The 18,864-nt window shown below is 51.6% G+C and overlaps 4 protein-coding genes across 4 annotated transcripts; 3 read left to right on the forward strand and 1 right to left on the reverse strand.

Annotated features, from left to right (window-relative positions):
* Positions 1 to 519: 519 nt before the first annotated feature.
* PG994_013026 (uncharacterized protein) lies at positions 520 to 3,261 on the forward strand (the record flags this gene model as incomplete). Its single annotated transcript, XM_066864435.1, has 4 exons — positions 520 to 631; positions 705 to 974; positions 1,022 to 2,086; positions 2,162 to 3,261. 4 exons carry the CDS (start codon positions 520 to 522, stop codon positions 3,259 to 3,261), a joined length of 2,547 nt encoding a protein of 848 aa, XP_066709396.1.
* Positions 3,262 to 4,168: 907 nt separating this feature from the next.
* Positions 4,169 to 8,916, reverse strand: PG994_013027 (dicer-like protein 1 protein; the record flags this gene model as incomplete). Its single annotated transcript, XM_066864436.1, has 5 exons — positions 4,169 to 5,782; positions 5,840 to 7,067; positions 7,130 to 7,400; positions 7,454 to 7,488; positions 7,619 to 8,916. The coding sequence occupies 5 exons, from the start codon at positions 8,914 to 8,916 to the stop codon at positions 4,169 to 4,171; spliced, it is 4,446 nt and encodes a 1,481-aa protein (XP_066709397.1).
* Positions 8,917 to 10,136: 1,220 nt separating this feature from the next.
* PG994_013028 (uncharacterized protein) lies at positions 10,137 to 11,219 on the forward strand (the record flags this gene model as incomplete). Its single annotated transcript, XM_066864437.1, has 1 exon — positions 10,137 to 11,219. The coding sequence occupies one exon, from the start codon at positions 10,137 to 10,139 to the stop codon at positions 11,217 to 11,219; it is 1,083 nt and encodes a 360-aa protein (XP_066709398.1).
* Positions 11,220 to 11,718: 499 nt separating this feature from the next.
* On the forward strand, positions 11,719 to 13,029 carry PG994_013029 (uncharacterized protein; the record flags this gene model as incomplete). The annotated part of the gene is made up of 2 exons (XM_066864438.1): positions 11,719 to 12,297; positions 12,370 to 13,029. 2 exons carry the CDS (start codon positions 11,719 to 11,721, stop codon positions 13,027 to 13,029), a joined length of 1,239 nt encoding a protein of 412 aa, XP_066709399.1.
* Between the last annotated feature and the right edge of the window lie 5,835 nt (positions 13,030 to 18,864).

Raw genomic sequence — 18,864 nt, forward strand, 5'->3', positions numbered from 1 at the left:
TTGGTGTCAGCCCCTCCAGGGTACCTACATGTTACAGTAAACGCAGGCTGCCAGGGGGTCCTTGGAATACCAGGTGCACTATCTAACTGGGTAACAACGCTACTGCTTTTTACCTTCAGCTTAGCTGCCGGATCGCCGTCTACTTGTTCGATGCCTGTTGATAGGTACTCGTCAAGTGCACATTTGAACGAATACCTACCCAGCTCACTCTCTCTCTCTCTCTCCTCATTCCTCCATCCCGCCGTGTCTCCCCCTCCGTCGTCTCTTCCCTCTCGTATCCTCTCTACGTACGTGAGCGCGAACTCGTCTGCGTCCCTCTTTCCCACATGAGGGTCTTGGTGGACTCCATGTCTGAACTCCTCAGACATTGAGACAGACTGGACTGGTAGACCGCCGACTACTTCACTGTCGAACCCCGCCAACCACTTGGGTTGAACCTTGGGGGATTTCTGGCTCGACGTACTAATAAAGATCCAAAGCCACCGCACCACGTATGGATCATCCGATTGGGCTTTGAATATGGGCCTATTCAGCTTCCTGTCGAGGAAGGCCTCGCAAGATCAAAGAGACCTCGCCTTGCTCAAGGCCCAACCCTACAATGCGACGGTGGCCGCCCTCCCGCCTATAAGAGGTATGCCTGCCTTGGGTTTTCGCAACTCTATATACATTGCTCTGGTCTGTTCCCCGTCACTGACAGTCCATAGGCGCTTATCCGGTAGCCGGGAATGGTCCCAATATTTTGGAAAGTCTGCAAAAGACACAGCGGCCGTTTGTGGATAGTTTCGCGCCAGGTCCGATTGTGCCCAGAATTCGAGACGGAGATGGCGACCGGCCACGGACTGCCCCCAGCAGCCAGGAGTCCCGCGGAAGACTAGATTACGTCAAGGAATTATCCGGCTCCTTTCGAAATGAGCCCTCCGCTAGAACCCTCGAGTCTCCCGTCAATGGCCCTCCATACAGGCTTCTTTCAAAGGGTCCGAAGAAGGCCGTCCAAACCCACCGTACAGGCTACCATTTAAAGAACACGCCTTTGCCAAGCCGCCACCGGTGTTCCATGAACGATCGGCCTCCATTCGCAGTGGTGATTCTGGTATGACTAGGGGGTTCGTTGATTTACTGGATGCACAGTCGACCATTTCTCCTATCGACTTCCACCAAAGACTACAAGCTGCGGGGGGCAAGATATATGGTGAAGACGTCGCCGATCGAAATATCCGGGAGAATGGTTTGAATCTTGACTCACCCGCGATCCGTGCCTTCTACAAGGCACCATCAAGAGCAGCTCCTCAACCTCCATCAGCCGGGCCTGATGCAGGTGCAGACTTGAGATCTCGTGCGAAAAAGCGACATTCTATGGGCGCCACTCTGCGTACAAAGTCCCTCCCTTCAAGTGATAAGGGGGTCTTTCCGGAGAGGACCTCGTCTGTGATGCCTTCGATCCCTCCGGAGTATCGCGCCTCAAAGGCAAAGAAGAATGAAGAGTCTACAGCAGCTAAAGCATCACGAAGAAAGTCTATGCCGGGTTACATTGTCACGGGCATCCCGGCCTCCAGATCTCGGACTAGTTCAACAGCATCAAAGCAGCATACACGAGACCAAGATGCCGATAGCTTCCCTGCGGAACTTCAAAAGAGAGGTAAAAACTTGTCTGCTGTTCCTGTCGCTGATGAGAAGTCCATCAAGTCGTACGGTAACAACCGACAGTCGGTGTTGGTGGAGAATCACAGGGATTCGTTCGTACTTTCCGAGTTTAATAGCGACGAAGCGGATTTCGGCGTCGCACGGCGAATCAGTGTCGTTTACCCTCAAATGGTCGACGGAAGCCGACCCAAATCGATGCAGTCTTTGGGGCGGGATACAGCCTCACATAACATCGTGTCAGTCTCTGGGCAATCGCCATCCAAGAGGATCAGTATACATAGTATACAATCGCCACTGCAACGAAATCCACCTGACTTACCACATCCTGGACCTCGTGGTCCTATATTGGAGCCCGGCCGTTCGAAACGCGACTTGGGAAGTACCTCTAATCTCTGTGTCACCACCTCGCACGCCTCTGCGCAGTTGCAGGAGATGCGTTCACCTTGTCAGTGCTTTTTTCTTGTTTTCATGCCGCCGCCTCCGCTGTGTTGTGGGATTCGCACTAATCCCTTGACTATAGGCCTAGGTTCTTCTCACAGACGCCAGAACAGTAATGATAGCTCCAGCCTGCATGCTAAAGGTCGGGCATGCAGTCTTGCATCGACCACAGGTCGAGGAGCAAGAAAACTAGATATCGAAGAGTCTATCCCAGAACGTACCAGCAGTATACGTCAATGGTCGATGGACTCGACCACGGCCACTTTGTCGAGCATGAGCTCAAATCCATTCCGGCCGCACTCGCGGCACACAGCCAACACCTCTGTCGATCTTATGCCTTATATCAAAGGCGTTAATTCGAGCCGGGAAACACTCGGCTCTGCCGCATATCACACTGCTTCCGAAAACTACAGCCAGCCCTCTGTGCCTGCGCTTTCTCCCCTATCCGCCCAATCTGGATTTAATGAGAGGACGGAGCTTCGCACCAATTTCAATATCGACGACGAACTCTCGTCTGACGACGACGGCTTCTCTCCGCGCCATCCGAAAGGCGAGGGCGAGGAGGATTTGGTCTTCAACCCTTCAGGCTACGGGTTTGATGCTGGCGAGCTACCAGGGTTGCCGAACCCATTAGATCTAGCCGCTTCTCTTGAGAGACCACCACCTGTCATTTCGACAAGAAGTTCAAAATACTCTTTAAGAGGGCATCAGGCATTTGGTGCTACAATACTAGACTACGACAGCGACTTTCTCTCTCTGCCAGCCAGTCCCATTGCGGCATCGTGGGCCGACTCCAGAGCCCAGAACTCGCGTTTTCAACCGCCCACCAAATATGACCACGCCGATCTAAGCGATGACAATGGTCACGCTTATGGAACGGATGATGAAGACACGGAAGATGAGCTTTCGTTTGATATCCCATTCAGCAGAGGCAACACACCCCAACGCCAGCCGCCACGAGCTTCACGGTGGGCTGGCAGCCAAAGTGGCGTGATTGCAGAAGAGGAGGATTTGCACAAGAAGGTCTTCGAGACTGCTGCGAAACTTCGGAGAGAAGCGAAGAAGCTCAACCGCATGAGCGGCGCTACCGTTGTTCGAAGGAGGAAAGAATCACTCGGCAGCAGAGGGGAGGGATGTTGCCCGTTCTGCGCACCCCGGCGTGTCTACTGGCTCGGATGCTGACATCGAGTAAAAGAAATGTTGGTTTTCTTAAAAATTTTTTCTTTTTTTCAGATTACAGCATTGACATATTCCAAACAAAATTCGGCGTTTGGCATAGATGAAATTTGCCAGGGCGGCTGTCACAAAACAGCAATACCTTGCACTTGTTTGGGTTCACATTTGTCTTTGATCACGGCCATTTGGAGGTTCTCGGAGGACATGTAAGAGCGAGCATTTATGTGTCACGATCATAATCCCATTTTATGGGGACGGCCGTGTCTACTCTTTTTCTTTATGTTTGGTTTTTGTCAAGTCTTATGAGGTGTTACGGGAGTGTTTTTAGCACGGAGTTTAAAGAAAGGACTAATCTCAGTATTAATACCCTCACTTACAGACATCGAGCTGTGATGGGAGGTTTAGCAAGGCCCCGGGAAAACAATATTCGGGGCTGTCTTTTATTCTCTTTGTCCTGTTGTATGGTTTGAGGGGATCGGGGATGGAATGGAGATAAAGAGGAGATGAAGTGTACAGGACAATTTCTCAATGGGAAGAAACCGGGGACTATGGGCTCCTGGTATGCGGTAGCAGGATACAATTGAAACATTTGTTATTCTACTGCCTTTGTGATTTCCTTACTGCGTCTATATATGATGTGATGTCAGCTGCTCTGGTAATAGTCCTCTACGTACACAACCGCGTGGGAGACGTAAGCAACAACTCATGCGAAATCACGTAGCGAGTTACGTGTGGAGGATGTGGTGAGTTAACAAACAGTTAGCTATAGTATGGGAAAGGGTTGGCTTGAAAGCATATTTAGTCATTGATTCGTGTATATGACGGATCTTGAGCATAGGCAACGTATCTTATTATTACATAACTCTCAAATCAACAATCCTTCTTCGCCTGGCCCTCATGAACATTAGGGGGATCAAGCAGCAGCAGAAGCAGTAGTAGACGAAGCCGCCTCGGAAACGAACTTGCGTTTGCAATTGCACAAAAACTTCTTCCGGAACTGCGCGAGGTCGAGCTCTTGAAGACAAACCATGGCCTTCTTCGCCGCGGCCACCTTGGCATAACGCAGACTAGCCGCCGTGGCCGTCGTGACGACACGGCTGTGGACGGTGACGCCGTACTCGAACCCGGCCTCGCCGAGGCCGCCGTCCTCGTCGTCGCCCCGGAGCGGCAGCACGAGCAGCTGGTCGCAGCCGAAATCGTGCTTGACCTTGTTCTCAAGCGCCGTCGCGGGCTGCTTGTTGGCGTATGTATCGTAGATTTGCATGTCCTCGAAATAGGGGCGCACCTCGCGCTCGAAAAAGTCCCGAACCTGGGCATAACTGAAGTCGCTGTCCACGAACAGGGCGCCGATGTAGGCCTCTGCGATGTCAGGTAGACACTTGGGGGGCGGGTTGACGTCCACCCAATAATTACGAGCGAATATTTCGCGCGGAAGCCCCGAGCTGACGGCCTCCTCCTCGGCAGCCTCTCGCGCCTCGGTGATGGCTCCGACATAGTCGGCTATTTGTTGGGGAATTGCGCCAGTCATCGAGATCAGATGCTTGTGGAGGCCTAGCGACACGCAAAGACATCCCAAGAACTGGTTTGATACCATGGCCATCTTGTGCTCCGTGAGCCACTGCGGGTCGGCGCTGGTGAATCGATGGAACAGGTAGTCAACGCAAACCATGTCATACAGCGCGTCTCCTGGAAACTCGAGGCGCTGGTAGTGAGGGACGTTTTCATACATGAAACTGTATGATGGGTGTGTGAAAGCGGAACGGAGCAGTCGGGGGTACTGGAAGCGGTAACCAAGGCGCTGTTCGATTTGGTTTGCGAGGTGAACGTGAACAGCTGTAGGGCTAGCCTTCTGCCAGTCCGGTACAACGAAACCCGCCAAGAAATCGTCAAATTTGGTCATGGTGTGCTGCTCGTTACCAGTGAATTTGGTCACGGCTTTTACGGCCATGTCGAATTCACCCTGTTCGTAAGTTGTAAGATAAGCAGCGCCGATGAGGGCCTCGCAGACATCGGCAATGGTCTTGTCGGCAAGGACATGGATTCCGCTTCCTACTCCCTTCCTGCCCATAATGCTCTCGTTTTTCTTTCCCTTGAGCAACTCGAGGCCGTCAGGATACCAAATTCGCCTATTGAAGGTCTTTGATCGGATAGATTCCTCGAGCTTCCGCTCTAGAGCATGATTGAACAGGTTCGTGTTGCAAATCATGACCATACGGTCGACATGATACTGGAATTCGTTGGCGTCTGCCTTTCGTGCAAAAAGGGCTATGGTAGTGCTCATCTTGAGGAATGAGTCACCCAATAGTTCCAGTCGCTCATAGTTGTTGCCCATGCCTCTCCGAAAATTAATCTTTTCCTCTGCGTGCTCTTCAGTATTATCGCTGTCTTTGGTCATTGCCTCGAGAGCCAAATCGGGCCGGATTTTGAGGTCCAGCGCTTCGCATGCTTCCAGTGCTATCAGGTTGGCATCCACCCGGTGAATGATAGCTGGTAGGTTGTACGCCATGGATACGATATCGGTAGGTAGCTGTTTTTGTATAATTAGCTGACAGTATAAATTGAATATTCACGGCCTATAACTTACTGGTGAGATTTCCAGGGTCTGGAAGCAGATGTAACAGCGGTTTTGCGTGTCCGATGGCTTCTCAAACTCATCAAGAAGATTACGCCGTAGAGGTATGTACTCAGCCTCGACCACGGCGAGGTCCTCTCGGCGCTCCATATTGGCTCTCGACCTGGACCACAAGCTAACACTGTAGTTCCAGATGTCATTTGGTGCCTGCTTCCGGCCTTTGCTTTTGCTTAGGCCTTTGAGTGCACCTGGAAGCTGTGTATCACTTGGCTTCATACCCTCGACGCGGCCAATTGTGTAGAATTTCCGAGATCCATCGTGTGGATCGGTAACAAAACAATTCCTATACTCGTTCGTTGACGCGGTCCTGTTCTTTCCAGCTTGGAGGCCGTGAAGCATTGTAAGATAACCCCAATCAACCAACGTCCGGATGTGTTCGGAATCGTGGTCCACCTCGAAATCGTGGCTTCCAGTCAAAGGCGCCAAGTAGTATGGCAGTTTTTCGGGCTCGTACTTGTATTGCTTACTGAAGACGTCCTCGAATACACGTAAGGTGAAGGTGGTTAGAGCGTTAGTGCCATCCAGCGACAGCGTCATAGCCCCGTTAAGCGGAACACACTGCACCCCGGAACTGCTACCGTTTCCGAAGAAGATCTGGAAATCAGCGAGAGGCGGTAATGCTGTTCGTGTAAGGATGGCCATGGGTCTGGAGGATCGGCCGAGTGACTGTGGGTTGGTCAGTCGGAGTACTGTAATGTACAGCTCTGTAGCGATCCCTCGTTGTGACCATATAGCCGGCTTCGTCTTCATTGGATATTCGTGTCGCTTCTTGGAACTGAGAGCAAGTCTTGCGTTCCTCATTTTTGGTAGATGTTTCCTGAAAGTACTTTGCAGCCAATTGTCGAGGAACCCCTGCTTTCTCAACCGATAACAAGCATTGAATGCGGCAGAACATTTTGCGACTTGCTTGGAAGCAGCACGGTCGCCCATAGCAGTCTTGATGGGCGCATGGTCAGGCAAAATAACCTCGCATTGGAACTCCTTACCAACACTCTTCACCACGTAGTCCGCGTGCGCAGTATTATCGGAAGCGTTCTCCAGGAGGAGACGAAATCGGCCAGGACACCCAGGCTGCTCTTGAAAGTCAGTTTCGCCCCCGTTTCCTTGTCGGTGTAAGACTTCTTGACCTCTTTTCTCAAGTAATAGTCCATGTTGTAACTGTTGCCCACGAGTCTTCGGCCTTCCGGCAGTACAGCGGACAATTCGCCGAGTGTTTTCTCGTTGGTTTTGATATTGATATACCTCTGGATATGGTCCTCGTTGCCACGCTCCAGCATATGGTAAAACCGCGAGTTTTCCATACGGGCCCTGCCCTTGGATTGGATGTACTGTATCATGGTGTTATAAAGATCAAACCGGACTATCATGTTGCAGTCTGGGATATCCAAACCCTCTTCAGCAATGTTGGTTGCCACTAGGCAGTTGAGCTCCGCAGACCTGAAGTGTCTGATTGCGGCCTCCTGCTCCTTGCGTGTCATGCCGAGCTGTTCGCCAGCTTCAACTAAGCCAGTTCCTAGCTAACCCATGTCTTAGCACTGATATTCGAGGGACGGATAGATGACTTACCAGTATTTGTGGCCGAACGTTTTTTAACCCCATTCCTGGTTGCATGAGCAAGTCGGTTAGCAAAACCGCCGTAAGACGCCTGTCGACAAAAATGATGCACTTATCCGTCCTAGGCGTAAACTCATTGGTCAAGATGGAAGACAGCCTTAGTATCTTATCAGATACGAAGCCATGAGACGCTTGCGCTTCCTTTGGGAATGTGCTCGCAATGCTTCATACGCCAGCTGCACAGCATGCACCTCGCTATCAATCGTGGAGACCAATTTATCGTCAGTTTGCACGACTACGGCTCTCTTCATGACATATGCCTCGGTCCTGGCTTTGGCCTTGAGTAGCTCTTCTGCAGTGAAGCATAGATGCCAGGCCCGGTCAGCACACCATGGACCAAGTTCACGTGTAGACCACTTGGCGAAATCAAACAATTTTTTGAAGTGGCTGTTGTGCCCGATCAGACTGTTGAGTCTCGACCAAAGAGGCGTTTCGAATGGGGCTGGGACAAGATTATACTCGACGATTTTCTCAATGCTCGTCTTTTGTAGAAGTTCTCGGAAAGCCCCCGAATCTGCAACGGTTGCAATTTCACTGTGTAATAAGCCTTCCAACTCAAGGGCGCCAGTCAAAATATCGCCTCTTTTCACGTCGATTGGAGAAGCTGTCATTCCAAAAATGCGAGGTCGCTGGGTGTTGTGCTTCTCGGCATCTGCATAGAAGTCCTTGATGATGACTGAATAGGGATGGTTCTTCTTAGCATGGTGGGCCTCGTCAAAGATCAGGAGATTGATCTGGTCAATCTTGAGATAGGAATGATGAAGACAGTCCAGGAGAATGGCTGCAGTGCAAACGACCACTTCTTTAGACAGAAGAACCTTCTGACAGTAGTCTCGCTTCGTTCCTGAGCTTCCCAGCTGCTCGCCCGACACGTCACCAACCGAATAGTCCAGGTTAATCCGCAAGAACGCAGACTGTTGAGCCACAAGTGAGACTTTGTCAACGAGGAAGAAGGATATTCTTGGTGGTTGGCCACTGTCACGATCAATAATTTCTTGCTCAATGGTGTGTCGCAGTAAAAGTGCTGCAATGGCCGTCTTTCCCGATCCTGTACTAAGGACAGCGATGGTATTCCTCTCTTTTGCTCTCTCGAAGAGCTCGACTTGGTATTCCCGCGGGCTATCGATTACCCTCTGGGCGCCACATTTGTTCGTTGCAGATTTGCCATGACTCTCATCGTCTGCTTGCTGCTTTAGCTGTTCTCTTCTGTAATCGTTAAGGCTTTGTTGGGCAGCAAGTTGCATGGCTCTTCTCTTGAGCGCCTCGGGCTGCTCATTGCTGAGTTCGACATCGCTCAAGTCTTCCGGGTCACTCTCCTCCTCTGCATGTGGCTTGCTGCTACGTGAGGCAACATCATCATCAACCGCCGACAGAGGGCCGGAATCAAAGGTATGGTTTTGCTGTTCCGAAGTCATCTTGATGCCGTGGCCAGGACCAGGGTAGCATCAGTACAGAGCTGTTGATGTATACATGTAAACAGGCGTACGATGTGCTTCGATTCGGGTCTGAGAAGGAGATGCTGGTCTTAAAGAGATGGGCCAAGGAATGAAAGTTGACCCAGTAAGTAAGTTTGAGGACTGGGATAGGATGGATTTGCATTCAATGGTTGTCGAATTGACTAAGCACGACCTTCGTTTTTGTCAGTTACCTCGAGGCACATCACTGATGTCGGTGCCTCAAACAATGTGAAGGAGGGCAGAATACGCAAGTGAGAAAGGCCCCAACACTGATCTCAAGCTTAGTTCTGTGGGGGAAATGCCACGATTAGGTACACGATTTCACTGCATGCGTGCAAACAGGGAGAGCTCTCATTGAGAGCATAGGGTACGTAAAGCAGGCAAACAAACGAGGAAGCAACCACTCATTGTTCAATCACCATTTGCAGTGTCCCGTTCTGCAGAACAGCTTCACCTAGTAATGACCAACCGTGTTTCGAAAGGGATGATGTATGTAGGTGAGTTTCCTGCCCTGTGTGAGCTCAAGAAGATGCGCCATCTTCACAGGGAAACTATTCTCACTTTCTAAGCATTCCAATTCTTGGGCATGGGAACGGCATCAGTGACACAAGGTAAGGCAAACAGGGGAGTGTATTTATCGGATATGCACATATGCCATATCGATATAAGGTTAGCAGGTAAGGTCGCAGTTGAAACATCGATACCCGGTTTTTTCATGCAGGGTCCTTGCCTCTGTCAAATCGCTGCAGGGTAGAAGGTACGTACCCCGTCCTGAGTGAGGCAGAAAAAAACGAGGGGTGCTGGGCGTATGGTGGAAGATCTCCTACTAACCTCAATGATACAATATTGCCCCTCCATTGATTGCTTGAGGGTTGTTCAAAAGACATAGGCTCAACTTATTACGTATGTGCCTGTGCATGCGACATATCCCAATATTGCCACCCAGATAACTCAACCTGGTCACCTGGGGCTATAGTTGTTCGACGTGCATATCATCATATCCCTTTTCTTTTTCTTTTCTTCTTCTCCCTACTCTTTTCTCAGCTTTGGTTGACTTCCAACAGAAAGGCAGAACAGCACCGTCCCCTATTCGCCGTCCTTTTTTGTTATACAGCCGTGCGGCTGAACTCATTACTCGCAAGGTCTGGTTTTCCGCATAAACCAATCACGGCTTAGATATGGCTGAGCCAAAGACCTTGAAATCGGTCTTTCTGGGTGCCGAGACCAAAAAGGCGACATTAGATGGCGCCTTTGAAGCAAGCTCTCCAACATACCGCGAGGATCTGGAGTTTGCCCTGAAAGCTTACCAGGAATGTCTGCAGATTATCAGTCAAGTTTCTCTCTTCAGCAACAACGAGAGTCTTGAAGATATCAACACATCAGATCTGCCCTATCTGTTGGTCAGCTACCGCATAGCTGAACTGTTGCAAAAGATTTCCGTCTCTAGCCCTCTTGAGCGTAGGGCAGCTCTGAGGACAACAAGAGAGGCATATGAACGATTTTTACATCTTCTCGACAACTACACGTTGCTCTCTCCATCAGATCTGAAGCTTTTCGCCTTGTACCAAGAGGATCCGGAGTGCTTCTCCACAATCTCCACCACAGATCCAGCAGCTCGGCGCAATGCTAAGATTGCGAACTTCAAGCACGAGAAGGAGTTGAAGCAGAAACTGGAGTACATGAGGCACTCTCCACGCTACCTCGAAAATGGTGGCGACGAGGAAGCAGTCAGAGAGCTATATCTTGCCAATATAGCCTACTGCGCCTACATGACATTCCAAGCATTGGAAGGCATTAGTCGCGAGATGGATGTCCTAGCCCAGGCCCCTGTGCCGCTCATCCCTACCACAACAACCGTGGAGGAGGACGAGAGGCGACGCCGGTCGCCAGCGGAAGCGGATGATGATTACTCGGGTCGCTTGGATTCATCCTTCCAGAATACGCAGTCGTCTGGACCGCTCTTGAGCAAGGATGGAAAACCGCTACGGCCCTTTACACTCACGAACGGAAGACAAGACTTGCAGCAAGGGGTTTTCCGGCCTGGCCACAATTTGCCTACAATGAGCATTGACCAGTATTTGGAGGAAGAGAGGCGGCGGGGTGGCATCATCGAGGGTGGAGGAGAGGCTAGTGGTCGACAGGCAACCCCAGATGAGGACAATTATGAGAAAGCGGATGCCGAGACGATGAAGGCCCGTGAGTGGGATGAATACGTCGAGTCTAATCCGAAGGGCAGTGGCAATACTTTAAATAGAGGCTGATGGGGAAGTCAGGCTGCCATGTATTTCGAGCGGTTTGCAGCGAGGCACACACACGTAGAAAGCAGGCCAATGTCATGAAATGCTTTGATCATCGCATCTGGAGATTTTGGCGGAGCTGTTTCCTTGACCGCTGAAGAAACCCCGTAAGCCGATGCTTCTGTCATAGCAGTAATTTACTGGTATGTACACAATCAGTCTTCCTCTATCATTCTGTTTTATTCATCATGATCGCATGGACTTATTTGACTTGTTGTGATTATCATATGTTATGGGCGAATCCAGGGTGTGGTTGATCCCCGAACTGACAGCCTCGTGTGAGAAGTTATAAAAACGTGTGGCTGTGCAACAAGGCTGCATTTCTGGAGCTTCACTTGTTCAACAACTAAACCCGCGCGTCATCTCAACCTCGAACTCAGCCATTCCCACCTTCAATTCCGATTCAAATAAAAGTAGGAACTCATTTGCACGTCACGCTACTTGGATTTGGGAATTGGACGCCATGTCAACCTCAGAAATGGACCCGTTGCTCCTCTTGCGACAGTCTTTCGCGTCCGGCAGCGCGATAACCGCCACGTCGGACGACGGCGCCGAAGCCGACCTCTCCAAGGCCACCAAGCTCACCTTCAAAACCCCGTCGCGGATATCGCTACCGATCGACACGGCGACGCGCTTCGTGTCCAACGACACGCCCGTCGACCTGCGCAGCATCTACCTGGCCTGGCTGAAGCGCGAGGTCGCCATCCCCGAGTACACGGCGTCCGTGTCGCAGCTGAACGAGGAGCTCGCGGACGGGAAGAAGGTGCAGAACTTGGCCTTCGTCGAGCGGTTAGACCTGATCACCTGGCTGGAGGGCGCGAGCGAGGAAAGCGAATACATCAAGCCGCTCGCCGGCGACAAGGATGGCGTGGCCTCCAATGCGGCGGCGGCGCTGGCGTCCAAGGGCGCGCAAGCTCCCGCCATCGGCGGCACGGTGAGAAGAGCAGGTAAGGGCACATTAGATCCACGGCTGGCCGTGATATACAATAGCGAGCGAAGAATGGGCGATCGGAACGCGGCACTGAGAGGAATCAAACCTACTGTGAGTCTTGGAGTGGCGTTTTTCTGGCGTTTACAACAACGTATTTCACATACTGACCACGAGTGATGACAGGACTTCTCCCATGTTCGCAAGCTAGCAGCACCTTTCATGTCCAAGAGACCTTCTTCTACAACAAATATCTCCTCCAACCCGTCGCTCGCGCTCAACCAGAAGACCAAGCGTCCAGACCCTATCATCCTCCTGTCACCCTCCGCCTCCTCCCTCCTCCGGATGTCCAACATCAAGTCGTTCCTCGAGGGCGGCCAGTTCATGCCCGCCGATAGCGCCAACGCGGGCTCCACGTCGAGCGCGTCGATGCTGCACATCAACCGCTACTGCAAGGACATTGACCCGAACCGGCCGATGCGCTTCATCCTGGTCGAAGGCCCCGAGAAGTTCAAAGAGGAGTACTGGAATCGCGTGGTGGCCGTCTTCACGACGGGCCAGCCGTGGCAGTTCAAGCAGTACCGCTGGACCAACCCCCACGACCTGTTCCGCCACATCCCCGGCATCTACGTGGGCTGGCGCGGCGACGCGCCCCCCGAGAACATCCAGGCCTGGGGCCACCGCGTCCTCAACGTCGGCATCGACCGCTGGAAGGGGATTAACCCCACGGGCACCGACGCGAGCCGCTGGCGCGACCGGGAGGTGGTCGAGCAGATCTGGCGGGCCATCGAGACCAGTATGCGAAGCAAGGGCTGGAAGAAGGACCAGGCTCCCATCGCGATATGATGATCACGAGGAGAGCATGTGGGCGTCCGGGTGAGAAAGACGGCGATAGCGGTGGCTTCAGACGGGAGCTCCGTAATCAGGAAGCAAGATGTGTATTAACAGGAGAAAAAGGCGTAGAGGGCAAGCACCAAGCAAAAGTTGAAATTCAAGGGCGGCAATTCTACGTCTACCCGCCATGTACAGTTACCGTTACCTACTCTGAACGTGAGGGCTTGTGGCTTATTAACTACTTGGCCAGCCCAGGCACGATATATGAAATGATAGAATGAGAGCAACACCTCTTAATAAACACCGTGTTTATCCTCTGGAAACGAAGGACAGGCTGCTCAATAATATATCCCCGAATCATCAACCTCGGCGCCGGCGCTCCTTGATTTGATACTATGATCACGCATTCTTGGCAGGGGAGACGCACTGCTCACATTGTCATCTCCCGAGAGGATACCGTGTCTGTCGGGTTTCTCCCCATTGTTATTGGACTCCTTGAGTCGTACCGAACATTGAATTATTAGTATCGTCCATTGTACGCCGCCTCCCGCAGCCGTCTCGGCCTGTGGATGGACCCTCCGCATACGCCACCATCAACGTCCCAGGGTGTATCAATACAGCATTACTGCGGTGAGTCTCTTTCTTCCTTCCTAAGGTCTTGCTCTACTTTCTTTTCTTCTTTTTTGGAGGGGGGAAAGGGGCTTCAGTGGTACCTGGAAGCTGATGTGTGTGTGCCTGTGTGTATATATTCAACCGCATGGAAGAACGGCCCCCATAGGACTCTGTTAGTCCCTCTTGGGATATGGGTAGTGCTGCCTATTCGTCTCGGTACATAAAAGCGGTATCTGAGACGAGTCGTGGCATTGGCTGGCCACAATGGACTTCCAATCACATCGTTTCGAAAGTCCGCCCTGTCCTAAGCTGATGACAGGGGCTGCGGGGGTGTGTGGCATCGCAGGGCAGGCTAGCTCGCTGGGCTGGACCTTCGACTGGCTTCGTCTCATGAACAACATAGCTGGCTCGACCAAACGCATAGCCGAGTTAGGTCTCCTTCGTAGTTCATAATCCACCGACAGCTACTGAGACCCATTTCTGCATTGGGGCGGGAGCTGCGAAGCTGCGGCCGGCGAGGCTGTCCGAAGTCAGAGCCCGGGAGTTTAGGGGGGCAGAAACAGCAAAAAGCAATCAGGGCTTTTCAAGACGTCGCTCGGTCTGCTATCTAAATTCGACACGTTATACTCCCGATTTGAAGGACCACCTTAGTCAAGGGCCCTTGGTACTTCCGAAGGGTCCTGGGCTCTGTGGCTCCAGTAAACTGACAGTGAGTCCGCCCCATATACGACGGCTAGGCAATATGAAGATTCCCTAAAGGGGGCTCTGCCTGCTTCTAGACTATATCATGACTGGCCTTGATATATATGTTTAAGGGGTAAGTTCGCCAATGGCCAAGTCATTCGACCAATAAGCCCGGGTTTGAGCAAAACAAATTCGCTCGTCTAATCAGCGATTCTGTCAAAGGAGATACCCATCCTACGGTGTATCAGCTATAACCAAGGAATATACACAGCCTTATCATAGCCGCAAGCTCTGCTAGTCAGCACTTGCATTGCAACTTTACTTCTCCGCGGAAGCGAGCGCCGGACGCGGGATTCCTCGCGTCCCGACTTGGCTGTTCGGTTGATACACAGAAGGATTACCTTCGTCCAAGGGGAGAATGAAAGTAATCGTATTTTCCGTATGCACTAGCTGGATCGGAGCGTGTGGTGTTCGTCCTACAAAGATCGGAAGAAGACTCGCTTGGACAGTCTGAGCTTCCGAAAAGTCACTCTTGCCTCGTTCCAATGGTCTCCTGCTGCCATATGGGTGAGGGATACAATTAGAAATAACTTGCATGAGCCCAAAGAACTTAGTAGGATGCTGATGAAATACCACCAATAAGGGCGTGTGGGGGGCATTGACTTTATTCATATGCTCGTATGCCTGGCCCTCTAGCCAAAGTAGGCGCCAGCGGAAAGCCAGGTTAGATAGATGGTGTTGTAGATTAGAAATGAGTTTGCTTTTGTCAATAAGAAGCTTGAGAGGCTAGAGGTCTACGCCCAGATATTACTCGTGACTTCCCCGTGAAATTGATTCCGTTACTCATAGATTATGCATGGCTATTAGAAACATTTGCAATGTGAAGAAAGGCAGACGGAAAGTAGCAGCGGGTTACTTGCCGAGTAACCATTCATGTGGCAAAATGTCTACCCGAGCAGACTATCCCCTGAATCAAGTGACATCCAACGTGCCTGAGCATTGATCTTGCTTTCATGGACAGGATACGGTGTCACCAATTTTGGTATACACGAATCACCTCGAAGGTGCCGCCCACCTGTCTGGTTTCCAGGACTGGCCAGCCGTAAGAGTAATCGTTTTGGTCATATCATTATACATTCACTGCTACTGTTGTGCACCGGCGATAGCATTGGCTCTGTGCCCACAACTCTGGTTCAATGTCGAACTACCTACCTCTTGGGCTGTGGCCATCTGGCTTGGCGGTAGTGAGGCAGTAGCGAACACAGGTCGTCCAACCGGATCGTTACCTCTAAGCTGAACATATGTAAGCATCAAACATGCGCGAGTACTCACATGGCTCGGGCGAGTGTAGTACAAACCTTATGCGCGACACAGACAGACAGTAATGTTTCACCCGGACGGCCGATGACATCAATGAGCTGTTTCCTTTCGGCGCTTGGAGCGTGCCTACCACGTTCCGCGGGTAAGTTTTGTACTTTGCATGCAGTAGTAGAGTTTGTTTGGGCTCGGACAGAAGTCCGACTGAGACTCGAATGGGAGAAGAAATCCCTATTGCCGTGGATGTTTCGCACTATGGATCTGATCTGTCAATGGGTTCGTGAAAACGATAGCAGCTTACAACATTAAGTACTTCTCACAGCAGTGGTACTACTCCGAATACCAAACAGACTCGAGACTTCATCCATTCCCCATTCCCCGGTGACTGGTTTGACTCGACTAGATCGGATGGTAAGGCCACCACGGTTGAGGCCTCGTCTGTCCAGCTTCTTTCTTACTCTACGTAGTACTATTATTTGCTTTCTTTTCTGTTTTGCTGTTGACGACCGGTTGCCGACAACACGTGGCTGTGTGGCACAAAGCTGAGACACCACGCGCTATCATGGAAGCTACTCAACTGACACATTACATATGCCTTTGCAGCACGTGGCAAGGTGGCGGTAATGGGGCAGCCAAGGGGTGAAGTAGTAGTAGTTGTGGCTGTCACTGTTGATCTCCTATACCAGCTAATATGGGCAAATATATCCCCCTGGTGACTTGAACTAGGTCCCATCCACTACGAAGCGCCTGTGCTATCAAACATCTCGGTCTCGCGCAACGAGGCCATGGCCGTGTCACAACCGATTACCTTGATCAATCACCCCCCTGGAGCTTTCTCGGGGTTCCATCTCTCCTTGATACAGATCTGTCTGATCTTAGCCAGGCGAGCAGCGGCAAGGTACCGCAGTCACACGAGCCAGGCAAGAAGTCTGCGGAATATCGCGTAATCTTATCTCTCCCAATAGTGAGTGCCAGGCGAGGCAGAGTACGGCCAAGGGCACGTCGTACGTAGTGTCGGTCGTAAGGAGAGACAAACAAAGGTAGTTGTGGCAGATAGTACTACAGGACGAAGACTCCGGCGTACGGCATTGTCTCGCTCGCATATCAGGTGCTACAGCCAGCCCAGTAGGTTAGCCAGCAGCTGTGTGAGGTGGGTACCAAGATGCTGCAAGCGCATCCGGAGTGGTCTCAACATAGTGAAGTGATATATTAATACGTAGTACTAATTAATAGGGGCAAACGGTCTGGTAGCGTTGCCGTTTCGCGCCTCCCTCCCCTTCCCCCTAAACGGATCGCATGCCGGCCGAAAAGCAGATCCGGCGCCCTCGGATGAACGGATCGTGTGTTTATTATTGCAGCCGATGAAGATCACTAGCCCCCTATCTGCACTTGGATCTGCCATAAGATCATGCATGAGGCGTGTACTGTAAGTAAAGTAGGCAAGACTGCCCGCCAAGTATTTTCGACATCAAGCTTCATTCACGATCGCAGATTGAAACCGACTTCGCCGAATGTGCCTTGACGTTGCTGCCTCGGCAGATCGTCATGCCTGCTCGCTTAAAACAGTTGCCTGACGCCGATCATGACCGCCATGGGATTCGCATTGAGAGAGGAGAGCTATCAATTGGCGAAAGTACACAAGACCCAAAACATTACGTACATATGTACGTACAGAGATAAGCCACGAAGAGAGCTGAGCGAGGATGCGATGGCCTCTCTCACACTGTGTGTATCATGTTGTTTGCCAATCTGCTAACGTTGAGATGCCCACGCGCCCAGCTAGCGACATGCACCACTACTTACTGTAAGCAGTAAGAGACGGGCGCAGAAAACGGCCGGACTGTCCAGCTTGGCGGGGTTTGCTGCCACGTGGGAGCACAACCATGTTCATGATGGCGTTATGATATGCATTTTGACCCGTCCCGTCGTGGGTGTAGCCAGCCAGCCAGCCAGCCAGGTGCCAGCCGGCCATCCATTCATTTCTGCTCCATCCAAACCAACCACTCTTGCTGTTTGCCATTTGCCATTGGCAAGTTGCCAATGCATTCACTTATTACTTCTACTTGCCCTGCCACCGCTCCTCCTTCCGCATCCTGCCCCCCTCTGAATACTGCTCTAACGTACAGCACAACACTATCTATTCATGCATGTAATAGCCATGCGCAAGCAGGTAGGAGCAGTTTCGACCGTCCCATGCAAGAGCCCAGGCTGCCAGGTGAGTCAGCCAGTGAGGGTAGCGCCCAGTCTCATGACTCTGCTCAATACCACGGTACTATTACCACGTTGCCACGGTACTATGTATCAGCAGTGGTCGAAGCCTGGCGCTAGCTCTCTCGGCGATTGAACTCGGGATTCCCTTTGCGATTTCGCGTGGTGCGTGGGTCTTTGGGTTAGGCGGTGAACGGGAAAAAGCCACAGTCTGGATTTGCTTTGCTACAGTACCTAGTTATCACCGTGAGCTAGAGTGGTATGCCATGCAGCTATTTTTTAGCAGCATTTCCACGTTTTTGGGGCGCGAGAGACAAAGGCTGCTGCACCGCTGCTGGCCTCGGTACGCCGTACATTCAGAAGTTCGCCTCACACGGAGTGAGACCGTTATATTACTGTAGAACCGACTATAACGAGTATTCCTATATAGGGCCACCCGTTATACCTACTTACTTTACCTATATAGGTGGATTTGAGCGTCCGCTCCTTAATGGAGGGTACCCGTGCAGAGGAGCGAGGATTGAAAGAAACTGACCTTCGTTTATGTACTGGTAAGGCTAGCCCCCCAGTAGACGGGATAGCAGGCGACAGACAGAGCATTGTTTGCATTGTCACTGCGACAGTTGTGTTTTAAGGCAATTGATGACACACACGGGACGACGATCAAACTTCTTCTGCCCGTACCTTCTAGAACCCGAAAATAAGAAAATTCACCCGACGCCTAGGTTGGAGAATCTACTCCGTAACCTAATAAGCAAGGACAATGCTGGTACGGCGGGTGGCTGGTGGCTGGTTGAGAGAACAGCGGCAACCGATTGCATGCTGAAGCCTGAGGATTCTGTTGAGGGGTAAAGTCGGGCAGAGTGATGGCATCGTACGATTTGCTTGGGAATGGTCTGCTTTTGGAAAGAAGTTAGGGCGACTCCATGTGCGTCCTGCATGTGGGATCATGGATGGGCCAGGCCCCCGTTGCTGATGCTACATTATCGTCTCGAGCGACTTGGGGTGGGATCTTCCCTCATGATT

The sequence above is a fragment of the Apiospora phragmitis genome, assembly GCF_038363925.1.
Source record: "Apiospora phragmitis strain CBS 135458 chromosome Unknown utg000011l:1.0-3236445.0:1.0-3240683.0, whole genome shotgun sequence".
Lineage (NCBI taxonomy): Eukaryota > Fungi > Ascomycota > Sordariomycetes > Amphisphaeriales > Apiosporaceae > Apiospora > Apiospora phragmitis.